Source organism: Pelobates fuscus, chromosome 3, assembly GCF_036172605.1.
Source record: "Pelobates fuscus isolate aPelFus1 chromosome 3, aPelFus1.pri, whole genome shotgun sequence".
Taxonomy (NCBI): Eukaryota; Metazoa; Chordata; class Amphibia; order Anura; family Pelobatidae; genus Pelobates; species Pelobates fuscus.
This window is the reverse complement of record NC_086319.1, coordinates 177,229,526-177,248,405: the sequence shown is the minus strand read 5'-3', so window position 1 is coordinate 177,248,405 and position 18,880 is coordinate 177,229,526. Positions and strand designations below refer to the sequence as shown.

Sequence of the window (18,880 nt, the reverse complement as noted above, 5' to 3'; positions counted from 1 at the left end):
GGGGATTGAATCCCTATTGCTGCAATGTGATGTGTGGAGGGTTAACTCCCTGCTCACTTCAAGGAGGGCTATGTGCCAATAGCTACCTGGGGCTCCCTTCTGTCAGCCAGGGCCACTTTTGGTGGCCCCAGATTGACCCATGAGTTATATGCAGTGTTCAAAGACAGCACTGCATATAAGCCTTTAAAGGACCACTCTAGTGCCAGGAAAGCATACTCGTTTTCCTGGCACTAGAGTGCCCTGAGGGTGCCCCCACCCTCAGGGACCCCCTCCCGCCCGGCTCTGGAAAGGGGTTAAATCTTACCTTTTTCCAGCGCTGGGCGGAGAGATCTCCTCCTGCTCTCCTCCTCTTCTCCTCCCCGTCGGCTGAATGCGCACGCGCGGCAAGAGCTGCGCGCGCATTCAGCCGGTCACATAGGAAAGCATTCACAATGCTTTCCTATGGACGCTGGCGTGCTCTCACTGTGAAAATCACAGTGAGAAGCACGCAAGCGCCTCTAGCGGCTGTCAATGAGACAGCCACTAGAGGACATAGGGGGAAGGCTTAACCCATTCATAAACATAGCAGTTTCTCTGAAACTGCTATGTTTCTGAAAAAATGGGTTAACCCTAGAAGGACCTGGCACCCAGACCACTTCATTAAGCTGAAGTGGTCTGGGTGCCTAGAGTGGTCCTTTAACTCAACTGATGGTCTGAGGGAGACCCCAACAGGCTCTCATTAAATGCCACCTTGCCAATTTTGATCAGTGTTGAACTTTGTCAGTTGCCCTGCACCGATCACTGTGTAATCGGCAGATACAGCATGCTGAAGTTTCAGCAATACAGGGAGATATCCTCGAAAACAGCCAGTAGATGACGGTAACACACCAAGCTCTACTGTATTAAATGGACACTAGTGTCACCAAAACAAGTTTTTGTTTTGTGTACAGATCATGCATCTTAAGTCTCACTGCTCAGTTCTCTGCCATTTAGGTGATAACTCACTAGGTTTATGCACCCTAGTCACACCCCCTGCATGTGACTTGCACAACCTTCATAAACACTTCCTGTAAAGAGACATCTAATGTTTACATTTCCTTTATTGTAAATTCTGTTTAATTTAGAATGTCTTATCTCCTGCTCTGTTAATAGCGTGTTAGACCCTGCACAAGTTCCTGTGTGTGACTAAAATTCAATTTACAGAGAAGGTGAAAAAAAAAAAAAAATTAAAAAAAAATTATATTATAATATATATATATATATATATATATATATATATACATACATACACACACACACACACACACACACATATACATATATACATTCATACATACACATATATAAATATCTCTCTCCAAATATAAGGTGATAAATGAGGTATTAATTTGAAACAGAGGTGCCTCTTTGATGAGCTACCACTGGCAAAAAGCACATCAGGGGCTCTAATGACTTACCCGATCTTTACAATGATATTTTCAGTTATCTGACTAGGATTTGATTATTACGGTATATTTGTCTTACTGCTATTTTGCAACATTTTGTAGGCAAGTCAGTGCAACCTTTTTTCTTGCTTTCGGACAATTTGCCATCCCAATGTAGTTGTGACTTAATTTAAGAGATTAGCCACGGTTTTAGTGGTGGGATTCACATGAATGGGGTGCCCGCCAAGGCACAAAGTAGAGTACACATACTTTGTATCTAGCAATTTATGCATTTTTTTTTTTTTTAGACATTGCTTAACCACCACTTAGTTGATAATCCTCCATGCCATTTCTTGTGTCACAAGGTAAGACTGAGAGCGCCAGTCTGCACCCTGTTTCAAGTTACTACTTCATATATTACCATACATATTTTTGTTTTGTTTGATACAATAACATTCTACTGCCTAGTTACAACATATTTGTATGTGCAGACAGCCCTTGTTCGTCCTTTGGCTCGCTAATATAGGAATCATATGCAAATACTCTATTTGCAGGTTAGGCAGTATTTTTATTTACTTATTTTTAGCACCCTTGGGGTTTTTTATTACTACCAGGAGTTATTTTTTGCTTTGACCAAGCGAGGTCTAGTAATTTGTATTATTTTTCATTTTCTGGTTTTCTTTTTGTTATTTTCAGGGGTTATTTTCTTTGACCCAGCAATTCGTTATTTGGAGTCATACTTTGCTTTGACCCAGTGAGGTCTGATTATTATTTAATTTACATTTTGATCCAGGGAGGTTGGATTACTTCACTCATTATTTTCACATTGTTTTAATATACATAATAAAAATTAAGTTTTAACTCTATTGATATATTTAGTTATTTTTAAAAAGGTATTATATATCCATCTAACTTACTTCCTTCCTTAAAAACCTTCTCTGGTTAATTCTTGTTTATAAAAGTTGTTTTGGTCACTAAAGTTTCCCTTTAACTAGGAAATCCAGCTGCCGCTGATATCCATACTGCTATTAGCAGAGGGGGTTTTCATATGGGGTTAAGTGGAAGGTTAGGATAAGACAAAGGTGAATGCTGGTTTAGAGTTAGGGATAGTGTATGGTTAAGGTTGGGGTAGGTGTATGGATAGTTAATTTAAGCATAGGATAATAGGTATGGCTGCGTTAAGTATAGTGTTAGGGAATGTGGTTATAGGGTTAACATTAACTAGCAAAAATGTATTTAGATCCTAGACATATGAGGCATTTTACAATCAGGACTAATACATGAATCTATTCTGAGTGATTTTCTTTAGCTACACTGGATGTGTAAAAATTATTAATCAAAAATGTAAACAAAAATGCATTTTAGTCACACTTAATATTGTGCATATATGATATTAACAGAAAGCCTGTTCTCTCATTTGAAAGAAAAAAAAAAAAAAACAAAACCATACGCAATATGAATGATACGTAATATTTAAGAGAAACCCTTCAATTTAGGTGGAACAAACAAATAACGCAATTCCTAGGTTTTGTTTCGGTTCAGAATTTAGGGGGTTAATTAAGTGGTTTTAGTGTATAGATAACGGCTCTGAAACCTCTTTACTGATGGCCCTGCAGACTCACCGCTTAATTCTCTGCCATGTATGAGTTAAAACACTATGCAGCCCTAGTTACACCTCCCCTGGCTGTGACACACGCATTTTCCCTACACACTTCCTGAAAAAGAGCTCACATTTTTTAGCTTCCCTGATTTTGTGCAAGCTGATGCAGACGCATGCACAGGAGGCCAAAATCAATGGCAATTGTGCAGCATAGTACAAGTGTGAGTAAGGCTTGGGGAAGGATCAAGAACACAGGTTAGATCGCAAGATTATAGACCAGGGACGTGACAGGCAGGAGAGTATTGTGGGAAAATGAGACGTGGCAAAGTTTGACAAAAGAATTGAGGCTTGACTTATCTGGCGACGGTTTGTGCAGTGTTTCTGCTTGAAGAAATATTAATAGAGTGCTGTGAGCTAGTTGCATCCACAGCAACTCCGTTCTGGGCTCTCAATGTCAATTCACTGTATAAAATACATCTGTCATCAGCATCCTTACATTGTTCTCAGCGATTCTTTATTTTTTATGAGCCCTCCCCTTGGCAGCCTGGAGTGTGCACCTATGCTCTGAGCTGGCAAAACAGATCAAACGAGAAGCCGGTGATTGGTCCGCGAGCAGTCCCTGGATTGCAGGTAAGCAATACTTTTATTTTTACAGGTTTAGAGGGGTTGAACCTCTCCATAGTGCCCTACAGAGTATTTTACACTGGAATGGTCTCCTCTCCATAAGGGTAGGAGTAACTTTTTTAATATCTGCTCCTACATATTTATCATACATATTTTAATGTCTCAATATTTTTCCCTAGGAGGTGCTCTAATGTACCTATTAACTTGGGAGACTGACAATTGTTTGGACAAAACAGGAACCATTCACAGGCTTAGTGATTGTAGAACAGCAACATGTTACCTATTTTCCACCTCTACAACTTCATCTTCGATATCAAAATCATTTACAATGTCATCATTATCAGGAGGGGGACCCAACACATCTTCCTGTAAAATCAAGAGAAAAACAAAACAATTTTGATATATTTGTATTACAGTGTCTCAAAATAAATAAAATATTTTTTAAAAAATGCAAGACATTCAAATTTGCATTATTGTAATATAAATAATAGTAATAAAAAGAAAGTGCACAGAGTTTTGTTTTTTGTCAAATCTGTATTTTTATTGATTCATGAATCAGAAATAAAACAGTATTGTGGCGACAACACCACCTCGATACAAGCAGTAGATATATATCAGGAGCAATAATAAATATACATAACCGTCCTGATCAAGTACGTATCATAACATGAGAGGCATAAGGCTATGTGGTGGTATGGTTATGGGTAAGGGACTGGAATGGCATACCAAACTCGGGAATAAGCAAGTTTGTGAGAGTAATTGATGCAACAGTATGAGTATGCTAGTGGGCATAGAGCTTGTAAGTAGGGCGGGTACATGTTGTATTGCCATGCCATCAAGTATATCACAGACAGAAAATTAAATAAAATCGGTAGTAAGTACCACTCAGGGTTAAGGAACACAAGTATAACGTGACTCATGCAGAAATATTTGTATTTAATTTTTTTTAAAGAGGAGCAAAAAAAGAAAAAAAAAAAAAAAAAAAAAAAATTATCCGACACCACATGCTGGCCAGCTTATACAGGCAGTCCCATTGCCATGTTGAATCACCACTTGGTCGTTCACCAGGTCTTCGCAACCCCCTCCATGCTCCCAAGTGTTGTAGACTGGAATGTACAGCTTGCAGTCGGCTGCATGTAGTTCCGCTCCACCCGAGACCCGCACGTCTTCGGCCCCAGGTCTTAACAGGAGCGCGTGCCTTGTGTCCATTGATCCCCTCATCGTTATAGTGGGCCCATGGGATCTCCGGGAACCGGTTGACCTCCTGAGTGTATGGACGGCTGTGGAGGTTTACCTCCAGATGGGCACCCAGCTCAGAAGCAGTGCGAGCGGTCAGGGCTGCTGCGTTGAATACATGCACGTCTGGAGGTGCTGGTGAGTAAGGGCTTTGAGCCATACTATTCTCCAGTCCAGAGGCAAGGATAGTCCCAGTAGGAGGCTGCATGGCAGTAGATGGAGATAGAATCCACCGCCAGAGCAGGGCGTCTACAGTGTGCACAAATATGACGGCCTAATACGATTTGCTTATGTACACTATGCTTGTGGAAATTTCCTTTACCCAGTTCTAGGTACCGTATATACTCGAGTATAAGCCGAGGCCCCTAATTTTACCCCCCAAAAATGGGAAAACTTATTGACTCGAGTATAAGACTAGGGTGGGAAATGCAGCAGCTACTGGTAAATTTCTAAATAAAATTAGATCCTAAAAAAATATATTAATTGAATATTTATTTACAGTGTGTGTATAATGAATGCAGCGTGTGTGTATAATGAATGCAGCGTGTGTGTATGAGTGCAGCGTGTGTGTATGAGTAGTGTGTGCAGTGTGTATATGTGTGCAGTGTGTATATGTGTGCAGTGTGTATATGTGTGCAGTGTGTATATGTGTGCAGTGTGTATATGTGTGCAGTGTGTATATGTGTGCAGTGTGTGTATGAATGCAGTGTGTATGAATGCAGTGTGTGTGTGTATATGCGTGCAGTGTGTGTGTGTATATGCGTGCAGTATGTGTATGTATATGCGTGCAGTATGTGTATGTGTGCAGTATGTGTATGAGTGCAGTGTGTGTGTATGAATGCAGTGTGTGTGTATGAATGCAGTGTGTGTGTGTGTATGTGTGCAATGTGTGCAGTGTGTGTGTGTATGTGTGCATGTGTGCAGTGTGTGTGTATGTGTGCAGTGTGTGTGTATGAGTGCAGTGTGTGTGTATGAGTGCATGAGTGCAGTGTGTGTATGAGTGCAGTGTGTGTATGAGTGCAGTGTGTGTATGAGTGCAGTGTGTGTATGAGAATGGTGTGTGTATGAGTGCAGTGCGTGTGTGTATGAGTGCAGTGCGTGTGTGTATGAGTGCAGTGCGTGTGTGTATGAGTGCAGTGTGCGTGTGTATGAGTGCAGTGTGCGTGTATGAGTGCAGTGTGTGTGTGTATGAGTGCAGTGTGTGTGTGTGTATGAGTGCAGTGTGTGTGTGTGTGTATGAGTGCAGTGTGTGTGTGTGTGTATGAGTGCAGTGTGTGTGTGTGTGTATGAGTGCAGTGTGTGTGTGTGTGTATGAGTGCAGTGTGTGTGTGTGTATGAGTGCAGTGTGTGTGTATGAGTGCAGTGTGTGTGTATGAGTGCAGTGTGTGTGTATGAGTGCAGTGTGTGTATGAGTGAAGTGTGTGTGTATGAATGCAGTGTGTGTGTGTGTGATGCAGAGCCTTGGTGGGGGGTGGGCAATTTTATTATTATTTTTTTTATTATGTTAATTTTTTTATTATTATTATTTCTTCTTATTATTTTTTTATTTAATTTCATTATTTTATTATTTTTAAAATTTTATTATTATATTTTTTCGTCCCCCCTCCCTGCTTGATACATGGCAGGGAGGGGGGCTCTCCTTCCCTGGTGGTCCAGCATTGGTAGTTCAGTGGGGGGCTGTGGGGGCTGCAGAGAGTTTACTTACCCGTCCTGCAGCTCCTGTCAAGCTCTCTCCTCCTCCGCGCCGTCCGGTCAGCTCTTCTGCCAGCTCACAGTGTAAGTCTCGCGAGAGCCGCGGCTCTCGCGAGATTTACACTGGGAGCTGACCGAGGTGCTGAACGGACGGCGCGGAGGAGGAGAGAGCTGACAGGAGCTGCAGGAGAGGTAAGTAAACTCTCTGCAGCCCCCACAGCCCCAGTCTGTATTATGGCAATGCAAATTGCCATAATACAGACTATTGACTCAAGTATAAGCTGAGTTGGGGTTTTTCAGCACAAAAAATGTGCTGAAAAACTCTGCTTATACTCGAGTATATACGGTACTTAAAAGCAATTCTAAGTTTCTAATCCTCATGTTCACATGCCGTTGGACTCGCGGTCTCTCCTGTTCCTATTGCATGATTACTAAACAACAAAAAAGTGCTGTTACTCTACATGACACAGCTTGAAAAGCCTTCTTATTAACCTATACTCTTAAAAATGTCTCTAATTGCTTGTATTTTACTTTTTGCACTGCAAAAATAAAGAATATATATCTGCAAACAAAAGACATGATATTAGAAGTCCCACAAGGAACAAACATCCAACTGCTCTACAACAAAACAACTTCCAGTGCTAATAAAGACCCTGAGGTTCTCCAAGGTCCCTATAAAACTAGGATTTACAGCATATTTTATTTAATGAATACATGAATCTATCGGTCTAGCTCCATAAAAATGGCAACTCTAATAAAGTGATAAAAAAGCAGAAATAGTATTACCAAACTCTCCTCTCGTGTCCCCATCATTATAATCTTGGTATTTGGTTTGAGTTTCAGAACACCCAGTTTCATGTTGTTTTCTGCTGGTTTACCTATTAAAAAACAATTTGTTAAAAATAATTATTATGACGAATTAGAAACTTACACAGCTGATAAACATATATACTGTCCAGATTTGCAGGATGTTACAACATGTTTACATATACGTATTTAGATAAATTATGAGAAGATAAAATGTCAGCATTTCAGCTATTTTTATATATACATAGGAGTATCCTCATTGACAAAGCTTGATATAAACATGGGAAGGAAAACCTACCCGGTGTTGACATAAGTTATCCTCCCTATTGAGATATTGCTTGGTACTAGGGAGTTGGTATATTACTATAGGAGATAAAATATCAGCACAAAGAAATAACATCCGATAAAAAGGGTTTTCTGAGAAAGAGCTGTCTTTTACAAAAGTAAGGTTTTTTGTGGCTAATTTTTTATTTATAAAATATTTTACCAGGAAGGATACATTGAGGTTTCTCTCATTTTCAAGTATGTCCTGGGTGAAGATTTTATTGATTTTAAAGACAGCCAATAGTACAAACTATGGTAAAAAAAATCTATAAAGCAGATTTGTTTTCTGTAAATAGCCAAGTGTGTAAAGTTTGGTTGAAACTAAAACATTCTCACAACATAACTGAAGTTAAAGAGGTACTTTGAGTCACAGCTGTGGCTCATATAATACAGATTTTAACTTAAAGGAGCACTATAGTGCCAGGAAAACAAACTTGTTTTCCTGGCACTATAGGGTTATTAGGTCCCCCCCTCTCGCTGGGCACTATAGGGTTATTATTAGGTCCCCCCCTTTCGCTGGGCCAGTTACCTTAATCCGACGCCGGGCTCCCTCGGCACTGGCGACGTCAGCTCCGAATGCGCATGCGCGTCCAGAGACGCGAGCACATTCAAACCGCCCAAAGGAAAGAACTACTCAATGCTTTCCTATAGACGTCCAGCATGTCCCCAATAAGCCTCTAGTGGCTGTCAGAGAGACAGCCACTAAAGGCTGAGTTATCCCCCAATATAAACATAGCAGTTTCTCTGAAACTGCTAAGTTTACAGCTGCAGGGTTAAAACTAGGGGGACCTGGCACCCAGTGGTGTATTTAGGATTTGTGCTGTTCTAGGCAGGACGGTGCTCGGGCACCCCCCCTAATTTAAATTTTCCCCACGCCTTCCTGTCAAGGTGGCACTTTGACTGACAGACGCACACACTCATTTACATTGACAAACAATGACATACACACTCACTGATTTGACATACTGAAACAGGCACACACTATTACTCGGGGACACACTGACAGACGCACACACTCACCGACCAACACATACATTTCCACCAACACTCACAAATTATTTATTTTTAATTTTAATTTAAATACACCCAGCCTCCCTGGGAGAGCTGGAGTGGATTACTTACCTGCGGACAGGCTGAGTAGGCGGCGAGGGAGCTCTGATTTTCCTGCTCAGCTCCTTCGCACGCAGCTTAGTGATGCCGGGAGCTGGAGTGACGTCATATTCCGTCTCCAGGCTTCATTAAGCGGTGCGCGAGAGAGCTGAGCAGGAAGAGCTCAGGTGAGCATGCTCCCTCGATGTCCGCATCGGGGGGGGAGGGAGAGGCTCAAAAGTGGCCAGCTCTTGAGGGGGCGGGGCCTGACTGCCAAGATGGCCGGACGCGCTTTCTGAAAGCTCTGGCAACGACGGGCACTAAAACACCAAACATGGACGACCAAACAATGTCAGCAGCACATGGTGCCTGGAAAACGATGCAGGACAGTGCCCTGAACATACAGATACCTGTATCGCACCAAATTGCGACACAAGCGCTAAAACCGTCCACAAGGCCTAAACGAGAGTGGAGCCCAAAGCCTGGGGGCCCGGGTACCGCCTGCAAGCATGCTTCAACGGCTGCCCTGCTACCCCCCCTCTGGACCGGCGGGGGATATCCCGGTCCACACTGGGGGCGACAACCCCAGCAAAGCTATGAAAACAAGCGACAAAATGCGGAGAGAAGAAATAGCCAGAGCACAAACAAGATGGCGAAACACAGCATCCTAATCGAGCCACCCACAAGTACCTCAGACTTCTTCGACCAGCTCTGCACAAACATCTGGAAGAAGCTCCGGGACAGGGGCCGGGCCTTCAAGCTGGCGAGAAGAATGGCAGCGGCATGGATTCGACCGGTAACCCTGCGACACCTATGCGGATTCCCGCCAAAATCTACCGGAGCGGCCTCCCAACGGAGACGGCGCCAACTATCACGGGGGCGAGAAAAAGCAACATGCCTCATGAGCGTCGGCACACATCCCCAAACACGCCAGAGCGGGACCACACAGAACACCCGATCGGCCTACCACGAGCAGACCATGGGGGCCTCAGACCACCCTGCCAGCCATACCAACCCCCGAGCACCTGTCCACGACAGTGAGATTCACCAGAGCAGGAAACAACACACATGGGCCTCGGGAAGGAATCGTCGAGATACACAGCCGAGGGCCTGGAGCCTGGAAAGCAGGGGAGACGGACTTCCACACACCTGCGGCGCGGCCATCCGTTGGCTGGCACCGAAACCCTGCATGCCAAGAACCGGCATGGGTTGAAGGGGATTGGTTTGCGGACTCACAATATTCTCTAACTTTACCTTTTTCAGTCTTAAGCTACTGACACAAAGATATGCCTATCATTATGCATTGCTCTGCTAGGACTCTCTTCAGTTAAAGCCACTGTTTACCACCCAGAATACGTATAATGAATGAAATACAAAGGGACAACCTGATAAGGATCCAATTCCCTAGAATGGGATCTGTGTGAAAATGAGAAACACTTTCATAGCGTAAAAAAGTAAATATAAATGGTGTTTAAGGTGAGATTAGAAATGCACTCACAAACAAACGATTTTTCAGGCCTTTCACCCTCTCAGGGGTAATAAGATGAACACAGAGGTCCTCCAGCACGATATATGTGGATATAAAAATGCAATAATAGTGAAGAATGTTTAGAAATATATAAATTCACATTTATTCATTGCACTTACAAATTTTCAGCATAAAAAAGGCATCTCTCCATAAACATATGGAACTGCTAGTGATGGTAATCGAGTATCCACAGTCCAGAGTCAGGAAGAAGATACAGCATACAAATAAAATAAAATAAAAACAATAATACATAAGTCAATGAGAAGTGTAGTGGTATCCAACGCGTTTCGTCCTATTAAATGACGGACTTCTTCAGGGATAGAGGTAGATCCACTTCTGAGGGTTTTTGTACCCTTCAACATCCTGATCTTCATCCGGTACAGCTGTTTTCGGGCGTGCGTCCGGACATTACGCGCATGCGCACTACTACCCGGAACTGTTTAGAAAAAAAACCTCCTGTATTCGCGCCGGATTTCTGCGTTCCACAATGAAACGCACGCCCGAAAACAGCTGTACCGGATGAAGATCAGGATGTTGAAGGGTACAAAAACCCTCAGAAGTGGATCTACCTCTATCCCTGAAGAAGTCCGTCATTTAATAGGACGAAACGCGTTGGATACCACTACACTTCTCATTGACTTATGTATTATTGTTTTTATTTTATTTTATTTGTATGCTGTATCTTCTTCCTGACTCTGGACTGTGGATACTCGATTACCATCACTAGCAGTTCCATATGTTTATGGAGAGATGCCTTTTTTATGCTGAAAATTTGTAAGTGCAATGAATAAATGTGAATTTATATATTTCTAAACATTCTTCACTATTATTGCATTTTTATATCCACATATATCGTGCTGGAGGACCTCTGTGTTCATCTTATTACCCCTGAGAGGGTGAAAGGCCTGAAAAATCGTTTGTTTGTGAGTGCATTTCTAATCTCACCTTAAACACCATTTATATTTACTTTTTTACGCTATGAAAGTGTTTCTCATTTTCACACAGATCCCATTCTAGGGAATTGGATCCTTATCAGGTTGTCCCTTTGCATTTCATTCATTATACGTATTCTGGGTGGTTTCCACTTTTGTCTCTTTGTAACATATTTCCACAGGTGGTTGTGAAGTTCACCTGAAACTACCTCAGTATACGTGTTTTCTCTTAGTGTATATACTTTATATTTTTTTGTTTCAAAGCCACTGTTTAGCCCGAGCACTCTGAAACCAGCTAGGTCTCTTGGTAATGTACCTGTTGTACGTTGATATACCACATCGGCACCATTGCCGTAGGGACCCCCACTCGTTCTGTTTATATATGTTTGTTATATACTTGCTATAAGGGTGGACGCCAGGGGACTTAATCTTTTATTTTTCTGTTCGTTTAGCATCTGTTATGGTACCTGTCACTTACCCAACAGCAGTCTACTTACCCTACGAGAAGATTAACATGAGCTTGTTACTATTATCTTTAGTGCCTAATTCCTGCTATCTCACTAGTCTCTCACCACTCACTAATTATCATTCCAAGACAGACATGTGAGTCTGGCTGGGGTACACTCCTTAGGAGCAGACTCCGGGGAGAGAAGCTACACTTGGCTCATCTAACGCCTAGACACTGAACCAAGCTTGGTGCTTATATTGCCTACCCAGGTCCTTAATCCTAGTTTATCTTCACTTGTGTTAGCTTAACGTGTTTTACAAAACCACTGGTTTGCCCCCAGGACACAAGCCACCTTATTAAATAGAGGTGCTTAGACCTTGAGCTGGCTACCTTATGTGATGCGCTATCAGCGACCTACAACCCACTGAGAATGTCTTAATTTACTTGCCATACTGCTGTACGTGCGACCTACAACACAAACGTTAAGCTGATGACCCTGTCTCATAAGCACTGTGACATAAAAGCATGTTCTAACGCACTCCTAGTTCAGCTCGTTTGCATTAAAGCTTCACAACTGTTGTAAAAATTCTGCCGACCTAATCGACAGGACAGGTTAAGCACGATCTAACGCACTCCTCACTGTTGTTGTAAAAATTTTACAGACCTAAACGACAAGACCTAAATGACCAAACTTGTATGCAACGTATTGTATTAACCTTCTCCTAATAATACTAAAAATGTGCATGTTTCTCATCTACCCCAAAGTAATCTATACATTTGAAACGCTGGAGGATTGCCTTTGGGGTACCTCACACGCGACTGTTACATGTTTACGCACTAACAAAAATAAAGAATTAAAAAAAAAAAAAAGTGGCCAGCTCTTGAGCCCCCCAGGACACGAGGCAAACAAGGGAACTGTCGGGGCGTTTGAGGGTGGCTTTTTTTTGCCGCCCCCTGCAAAGTGCCGTCCAAGGCAAATGCCACGTTTGCCTCGCAGAAGATACACCACTGCTGGCACCCAGACCACTTCATTGAGCTGAAGTAGTCTGGGTGGCTATAGTGGTCCTTTAAAGGGTTGCTCCGACCCTTTTGAAGGAGGGGATGTATTCTGTGTAAAAGGCACAAAAGTTGATCAAAAAGGGTTCTCCATTTTTTTTCATTTGGATTTAATGTACAAAACTTTTTTTTACTGAATACCCCAGTGTCTCACCTTGTGCATCACCATAGTGTGTGGTGGCTGCGTACAATGTCTGTGGTGTGCATGCAGTCTGTGTGCAACGTGTCTGGGAATGTGGAGCACGCTGCCCTAAGATTAAAGGAACCCTCAAGACAATATAAACACTTAGTCAAGTGGCTATGGTGCCTGGAGTCTGTGGGTGCCAATCGCCACATCACTGCTAAATGGTTTACTCACTGTTTAGCAGAGATCATCAGTCCTTAACGGCCTGCAGCTAGGCCTCCAATTCGGATTTTGCAGAGGCTGAGATGTGCTCTGCTTTACACATACCAACGGTAGTGGGCAGTGATGGACCAAAAGCATCGAGAGAGAGAGATGCACACACAAGGCTGAACCCTGTATTATGGTAAAATGCCATTGAGTGTTTCTGGAGATATCTAAATAAACCACAAGACAGAAAATCGAGTACTAAAAGCCTTTGAAAAAGGCGCTTGCATAGTGCCGAAACGTGCGTTAGGTTATGCTTTTAAATTGATCACCAGCACTTTGTGTGTTCACTAGGTGGGGGGAGATAGATGAGATTAATAGGAGATTGATGTTAATATCAGGTTGGAGCTATTAGTGTTTAACAGTTAGTACGGTCGTGATACCTCTGTTTAGCTACTCTTTAACAGTGTTAGCAGCATGAGTACCCGTGGTTATTACAATTGATACTTGCCTTAAAGGACCACTCTAGTGCCAGGAAAGCATACTCGTTTTCCTGGCACTAGAGTGCCATGAGGGTGCCCCCACCCTCAGGGACCCCCTCCCGCCCAGCTCTAGAAAGGGGAAAAGGGTTAAAACTTACCTTTTTCCAGCGCTGGGCGGGGAGCTCTCCTCCTCCTCTCCGCCTCCGTTCCTCCCCGTCGGCTGAATGCGCACGCGCGGCAAGAGCTGCGCGCGCATTCAGCCGGTCGCATAGGAAAGCATTCATAATGCTTTCCTATGGACGCTTGCGTGCTCTCACTGTGATTTTCACAGTGAGAATCACGCAAGCGCCTCTAGCGGCTGTCAGTGAGACAGCCACTAGAGGAAAAAGGGGAAGGCTTAACTAATTGATAAACATAGCAGTTTCTCTGAAACTGCTATGTTTATAAAAATATTAGTTAACCCTAGCTGGACCTGGCACCCATACCACTTCATTAAGCTGAAGTGGTCTGGGTGCCTAGAGTGGTCCTTTAAGGCTACGCTACAGAACTTTTGGAGTGATCTATCTTTGATAGACAGTACGTCCTAGATATATTTTTTGTTAAGCAAGCCTTGTGTGCTAATTAGCAAGCAGTAATATACTACAGGCTACAAGCATTTTGGGGCCATCAGCCCTTTATAGACAGTACGTCCTAGATACTTTGTTAAAGCTTATTACTTATAAGTAACAGCAATATACTACATAGGACTTGGATGTTCCTGGATAATTTAATTGATACTCTGTCTATGACTTCAATGTCCAAACTATATAAATTTCTAATCCTACACCAGACTAAATAACAGCTCAATTTATAAGAGATACTATCTATCCTCATTCCATATAGGGTTCTTAGTCTCCATTATTACCAGTAGGTATAGTCTACCTCTTATATAGACTACATGGAGACTTAAAGGAACCCTTGGTTATATGGTTACAAGGATTTAATTGCTCACTCCTACCTCATCCCTTGGTTATATGGTTACAAGGATTTAATTGCTCACTCCTACCATATATATATATATATATACATATATACATATATATATACATATATACATATATATATACATATATATATACACACACACACACCCCTCTATCTCCCCCACTTTTATAATTTATTATTCTTTATTAGACGTGTTAGTATTACTTATAAGTTTCCTTTACTTTTCTGGGGAATTTATACCCTATAATAAAAGGTGTTTTTTTTAATTTTGTCCATTAAGGGTAGATTCATAGAATCTTTTCTTGGTGCTCCTGAGCTTACTTGGGCTTGGGACTACCTCCAGTTCTCATGTTTGTTATATACTCAAGGGTTAACCCCTACATAAGATTCTGTGGACACACTATAGATCCTGTTTATCGGGAATCTAACCACTTTATATTTACTAAAAGTTGTACATAGGTTAAGGCTTAATGATAATGATTCCACGGTCAACTGTAAGCGGTATTATTGGAAAGGGGAAGAATTTAGTCTGAACTCTAAAAACCACGTAAAGTCAAAGTGAGGAGGCACATAGATCGCAAAAGTCACCAACACTCTGATGATTCTATTACTAAAGCGTTTCAAACTTCCACTCCCATTAATACCAGCACAAAAACAATGTGTCGGAAGCTACATGGATGGGTTTCTAAGGCCAAGCAGCTGCATGCAAGTCTTACATCACGAAGTAGAATGACAAGCGCCAGATCGAGTGGTGTAAACTTAAAGCATGTAGTCACTGGAGTAGTGGGAAACATGTTCTGTGGAATGACCAATCACACTTCTCTGGTAGTCTGATGCCTGACTGCATTGTTCCAACTGTAAAGTTTCGGTGGAGGAGGTATAATGACATGGTGTTGTTTTTGAGGTGTTGGGCTAGGTTCCTTACTTCCATTGCAATCTTTTGGACAATGCTATGCATCCAACTTTATGGGAACAGTTTGGGGAAGTCTCTTTTCTATTCCAGCATGACTGTGTCCCAGTGCAAAAAGCAAGGTCCATAAAGGAATGGTTGAAAGAGTTTGGTATGGAAGAACTTGACTGACCTTTTGTGATGAACTAGGACCATTTGGCATGAAAAGGAAAATAAGGAAATTCCTTGAGTATTAGTATATGCAAGGCTAAAATAGGTAGGTGCAGTTGTTAAAACATAATGAGAAAATATCTGTTACATAGATTAGGGCAAAAATGTAATTCAAATCGAGAATCCAATAGGCTTTATTATAGTTGCCTAAAATGTATTAACCCAAAGTTGACCTGACTGTCCAGATGGTAATTGCAAGCTGATATTGAGGTTAACAGATAGGGGACTCTCAATTCCTAAATAGATTAAAAAGAATGGTTTATAGCATGTTGGTCAACTAAGATAGGAAGAAGGAATTTATGTTTTACCAAAGACAAAGTAAAAGTGTCAAAATTGCTCTTTACAGAATTCCTTTATTGCCTTAAAGAGTGCATGTGCTCCTTATATCAGTCCAAATAATTTGTACAGGATTCTGGGAAGACATCACATGGTTCACATGGTTCCCTGCAATGTAACTGCTTGAATCTAGTTAAATACAAGCAAGTTTACTCATGACGGGTGAAAATGAAAGTGTGAACCGTAATTACATGAATAATGTTAACTAATGATAGAAATGTGAAACTCTTGCTTACTGACAGGTCCTGACACCAAAATGTGTTGATGGCATTATCCCCTTCTAATAAGTAATGCATTTTAAACAATACGTTATGCAAATGAAAATGCCAACATATTTATACATTGAATGTCACACATATGAATTGTGCAAGCAGGTATCTGTTGTGGGCTGCACCATCATCCTCATGTGCTTAGCAATGTGTAATACTGCCTTGGGCATATGGCCACCATTCACTCACATCAACAGTGATATTAGTAGCTTTACTTGTAAGCCCATATCAGAGGTAAAATGTATCATAAAGTAAAAATATAAAGATTAATGTGTATGCTCTGCTAGAAGGTGTCACCATGTTAGTCTGTTATTCTCTATGTTGCCTGGCAGAAGCACACTGCCCTGGTGAAGGGTCAGGACAGGGTAACACTGCACCAGCTTCAGGGAGGGCTGATAGCAGGGTAACACCGCACAAACTCCTGGGAGGGCTGATAGCAGGGTAACACTGCACAAACTCCTGGGAGGGCTGATAGCAGGGTAACACTGCACAAACTCCTGGGAGGGCTGATAGCAGGGTAACACTGCACAAACTCCTGGGAGGGCTGATAGCAGGGTAACACTGCACAAACTCCTGGGAGGGCTGATAGCAGGGTAACACTGCACAAACTCCTGGGAGGGCTGATAGCAGGGTAACACTGCACCAACTCCTGGCAGGGCTGATAGCAGGGTAACACTGCACCAACTCCTGGCAGGGTTGATAGCAGGGTAACACTGCACCAACTCCTGGCAGGGCTGATAGCAGGGTAACACTGCACCAACTCCTGGCAGGGCTGATAGCAGGGTAACACTGCACCAACTCCTGGCAGGGCTGATAGCAGGGTAACACTGCACCAACTCCTGGCAGGGCTGATAGCAGGGTAACACTGCACCAACTCCTGGCAGGGCTGATAGCAGGGTAACACTGCACCAACTCCTGGCTGGGCTGATAGCAGGGTAACACTGCACCCACTCCTGGCTGGGCTGATAGCAGGGTAACACTGCACTCACTCCTGGCTGGGCTGATAGCAGGGTAACACTGCACCCACTCCTGGCAGGGCTGATAGCAGGGTAACACTTCACCAACTCCTGGCAGGGCTGATAGCAGGGTAACACTGCACCAACTCCTGGCAGGGCTGATAGCAGGGTAACACTGCACCCACTCCTGGCAGGGCTGATAGCAGGGTAACACTTCACCAACTCCTGGCAGGGCTGATAGCAGGGTAACACTTCACCAACTCCTGGCAGGGCTGATAGCAGGGTAACACTGCACCAACTCCTGGCAGGGCTGATAGCAGGGTAACACTGCACCAACTCCTGGCAGGGCTGATAGCAGGGTAACACTGCACCAACTCCTGGCAGGGCTGATAGCAGGGTAACACTGCACCAACTCCTGGCAGGGCTGATAGCAGGGTAACACTGCACCAACTCCTGGCAGGGCTGATAGCAGGGTAACACTGCACCAACTCCTGGCAGGGCTGATAGCAGGGTAACACTGCACCAACTCCTGGCAGGGCTGATAGCAGGGTAACACTGCACCAACTCCTGGCAGGGCTGATAGCAGGGTAACACTGCACCAACTCCTGGCAGGGCTGATAGCAGGGTAACACTGCACCAACTCCTGGCAGGGCTGATAGCAGGGTAACACTGCACCAACTCCTGGCAGGGCTGATAGCAGGGTAACACTGCACCAACTCCTGGCAGGGCTGATAGCAGCGTAACACTGCACCAACTCCTGGCAGGGCTGATAGCAGGGTGTTCTAGCACTCACCCTTATATTTGAGACCCAGCAGTTTCTGGCGCTCGGGTAGGACCCCAGTCAGGCTCTTCAGAGAGTGCTTGAGATCCATCACAGTGTCCTCCTCGGACAGGGCAGACAGGGGGAACTCCTGGCCGCCCCATTTGATGATGAGGGACAGCGACATGGACTCTGAGATACCGTGTCCCGCTCTGACAGACACAATGGAGCCGCCGTTTAGGCTGATATCACCCCTAGCGGCTCCCAGGAGTCCACTATCATGAGGCACCGGTATTCACCGCTTTCAAAACACAACCAGCTTTACAGGAAGTGACGTACCCTTGACGTGCCGGGTACGTCAGCCACTGGGTCTCTATGGCAACACTTCCTCAAACTAGTGAAAGCCGACAAAATGGCGTCGGTCCTTTGTGAGACGTCATGTAGGAGAATAACAACAATATGCCAAGCGCATTGTACAATAATGATCAGGATATAAAATGACGCACTATGCGAATATGAGTGTGGAAGGCTTGCTATATTTACAAGCCGGGTTTGCTCTTAAGTAGTGATACAGTGATATCTAACCTGTTTGTTCTATGGTGGCCAACGTTTTTGTCTGACAGACAGACCCACTTTTTTGGCTCCCGAAAGGACCAGTGACGGGAATGGGTGAAAATCACGTTTAATGCCTCCCTCATGTATTCCACTGTCTTTACCATATTTTTTTAACAATATTTTTGCCTCTCTAGTTTCTCATTCTGCCAATCTCTCTTCCTTTTTTCTCACACCCAGACTGGGGCACTGTGAGGTAGTGGTGGGCTTAACACAATATGGCCATATGGTGGAACTGAATCCCCATATTTGCTTGCTGAGATAGTTGATTGTAAGTAGCCTTATAGAATTTAG

The 18,880-nt window shown here is 43.3% G+C and overlaps 1 protein-coding gene across 1 annotated transcript in view; it reads right to left on the bottom strand.

Moving 5' to 3' along the window:
- Positions 1-18,299, bottom strand: part of UBLCP1 (ubiquitin like domain containing CTD phosphatase 1) — a 45,974-nt gene extending 27,675 nt beyond the window's left edge. Inside the window, exons 1-3 of the mRNA XM_063445352.1 lie at positions 18,008-18,299; positions 7,342-7,433; positions 3,908-3,993 (exon numbers count right to left, since the gene is read on the bottom strand). Of these exons, the coding sequence (XP_063301422.1) occupies positions 3,908-3,993; positions 7,342-7,433; positions 18,008-18,161 (332 nt within the window). The 5' untranslated portion in view covers positions 18,162-18,299. The remainder of the gene's footprint in view (positions 1-3,907; positions 3,994-7,341; positions 7,434-18,007) is intronic.
- Positions 18,300-18,880: the final 581 nt, after the last annotated feature.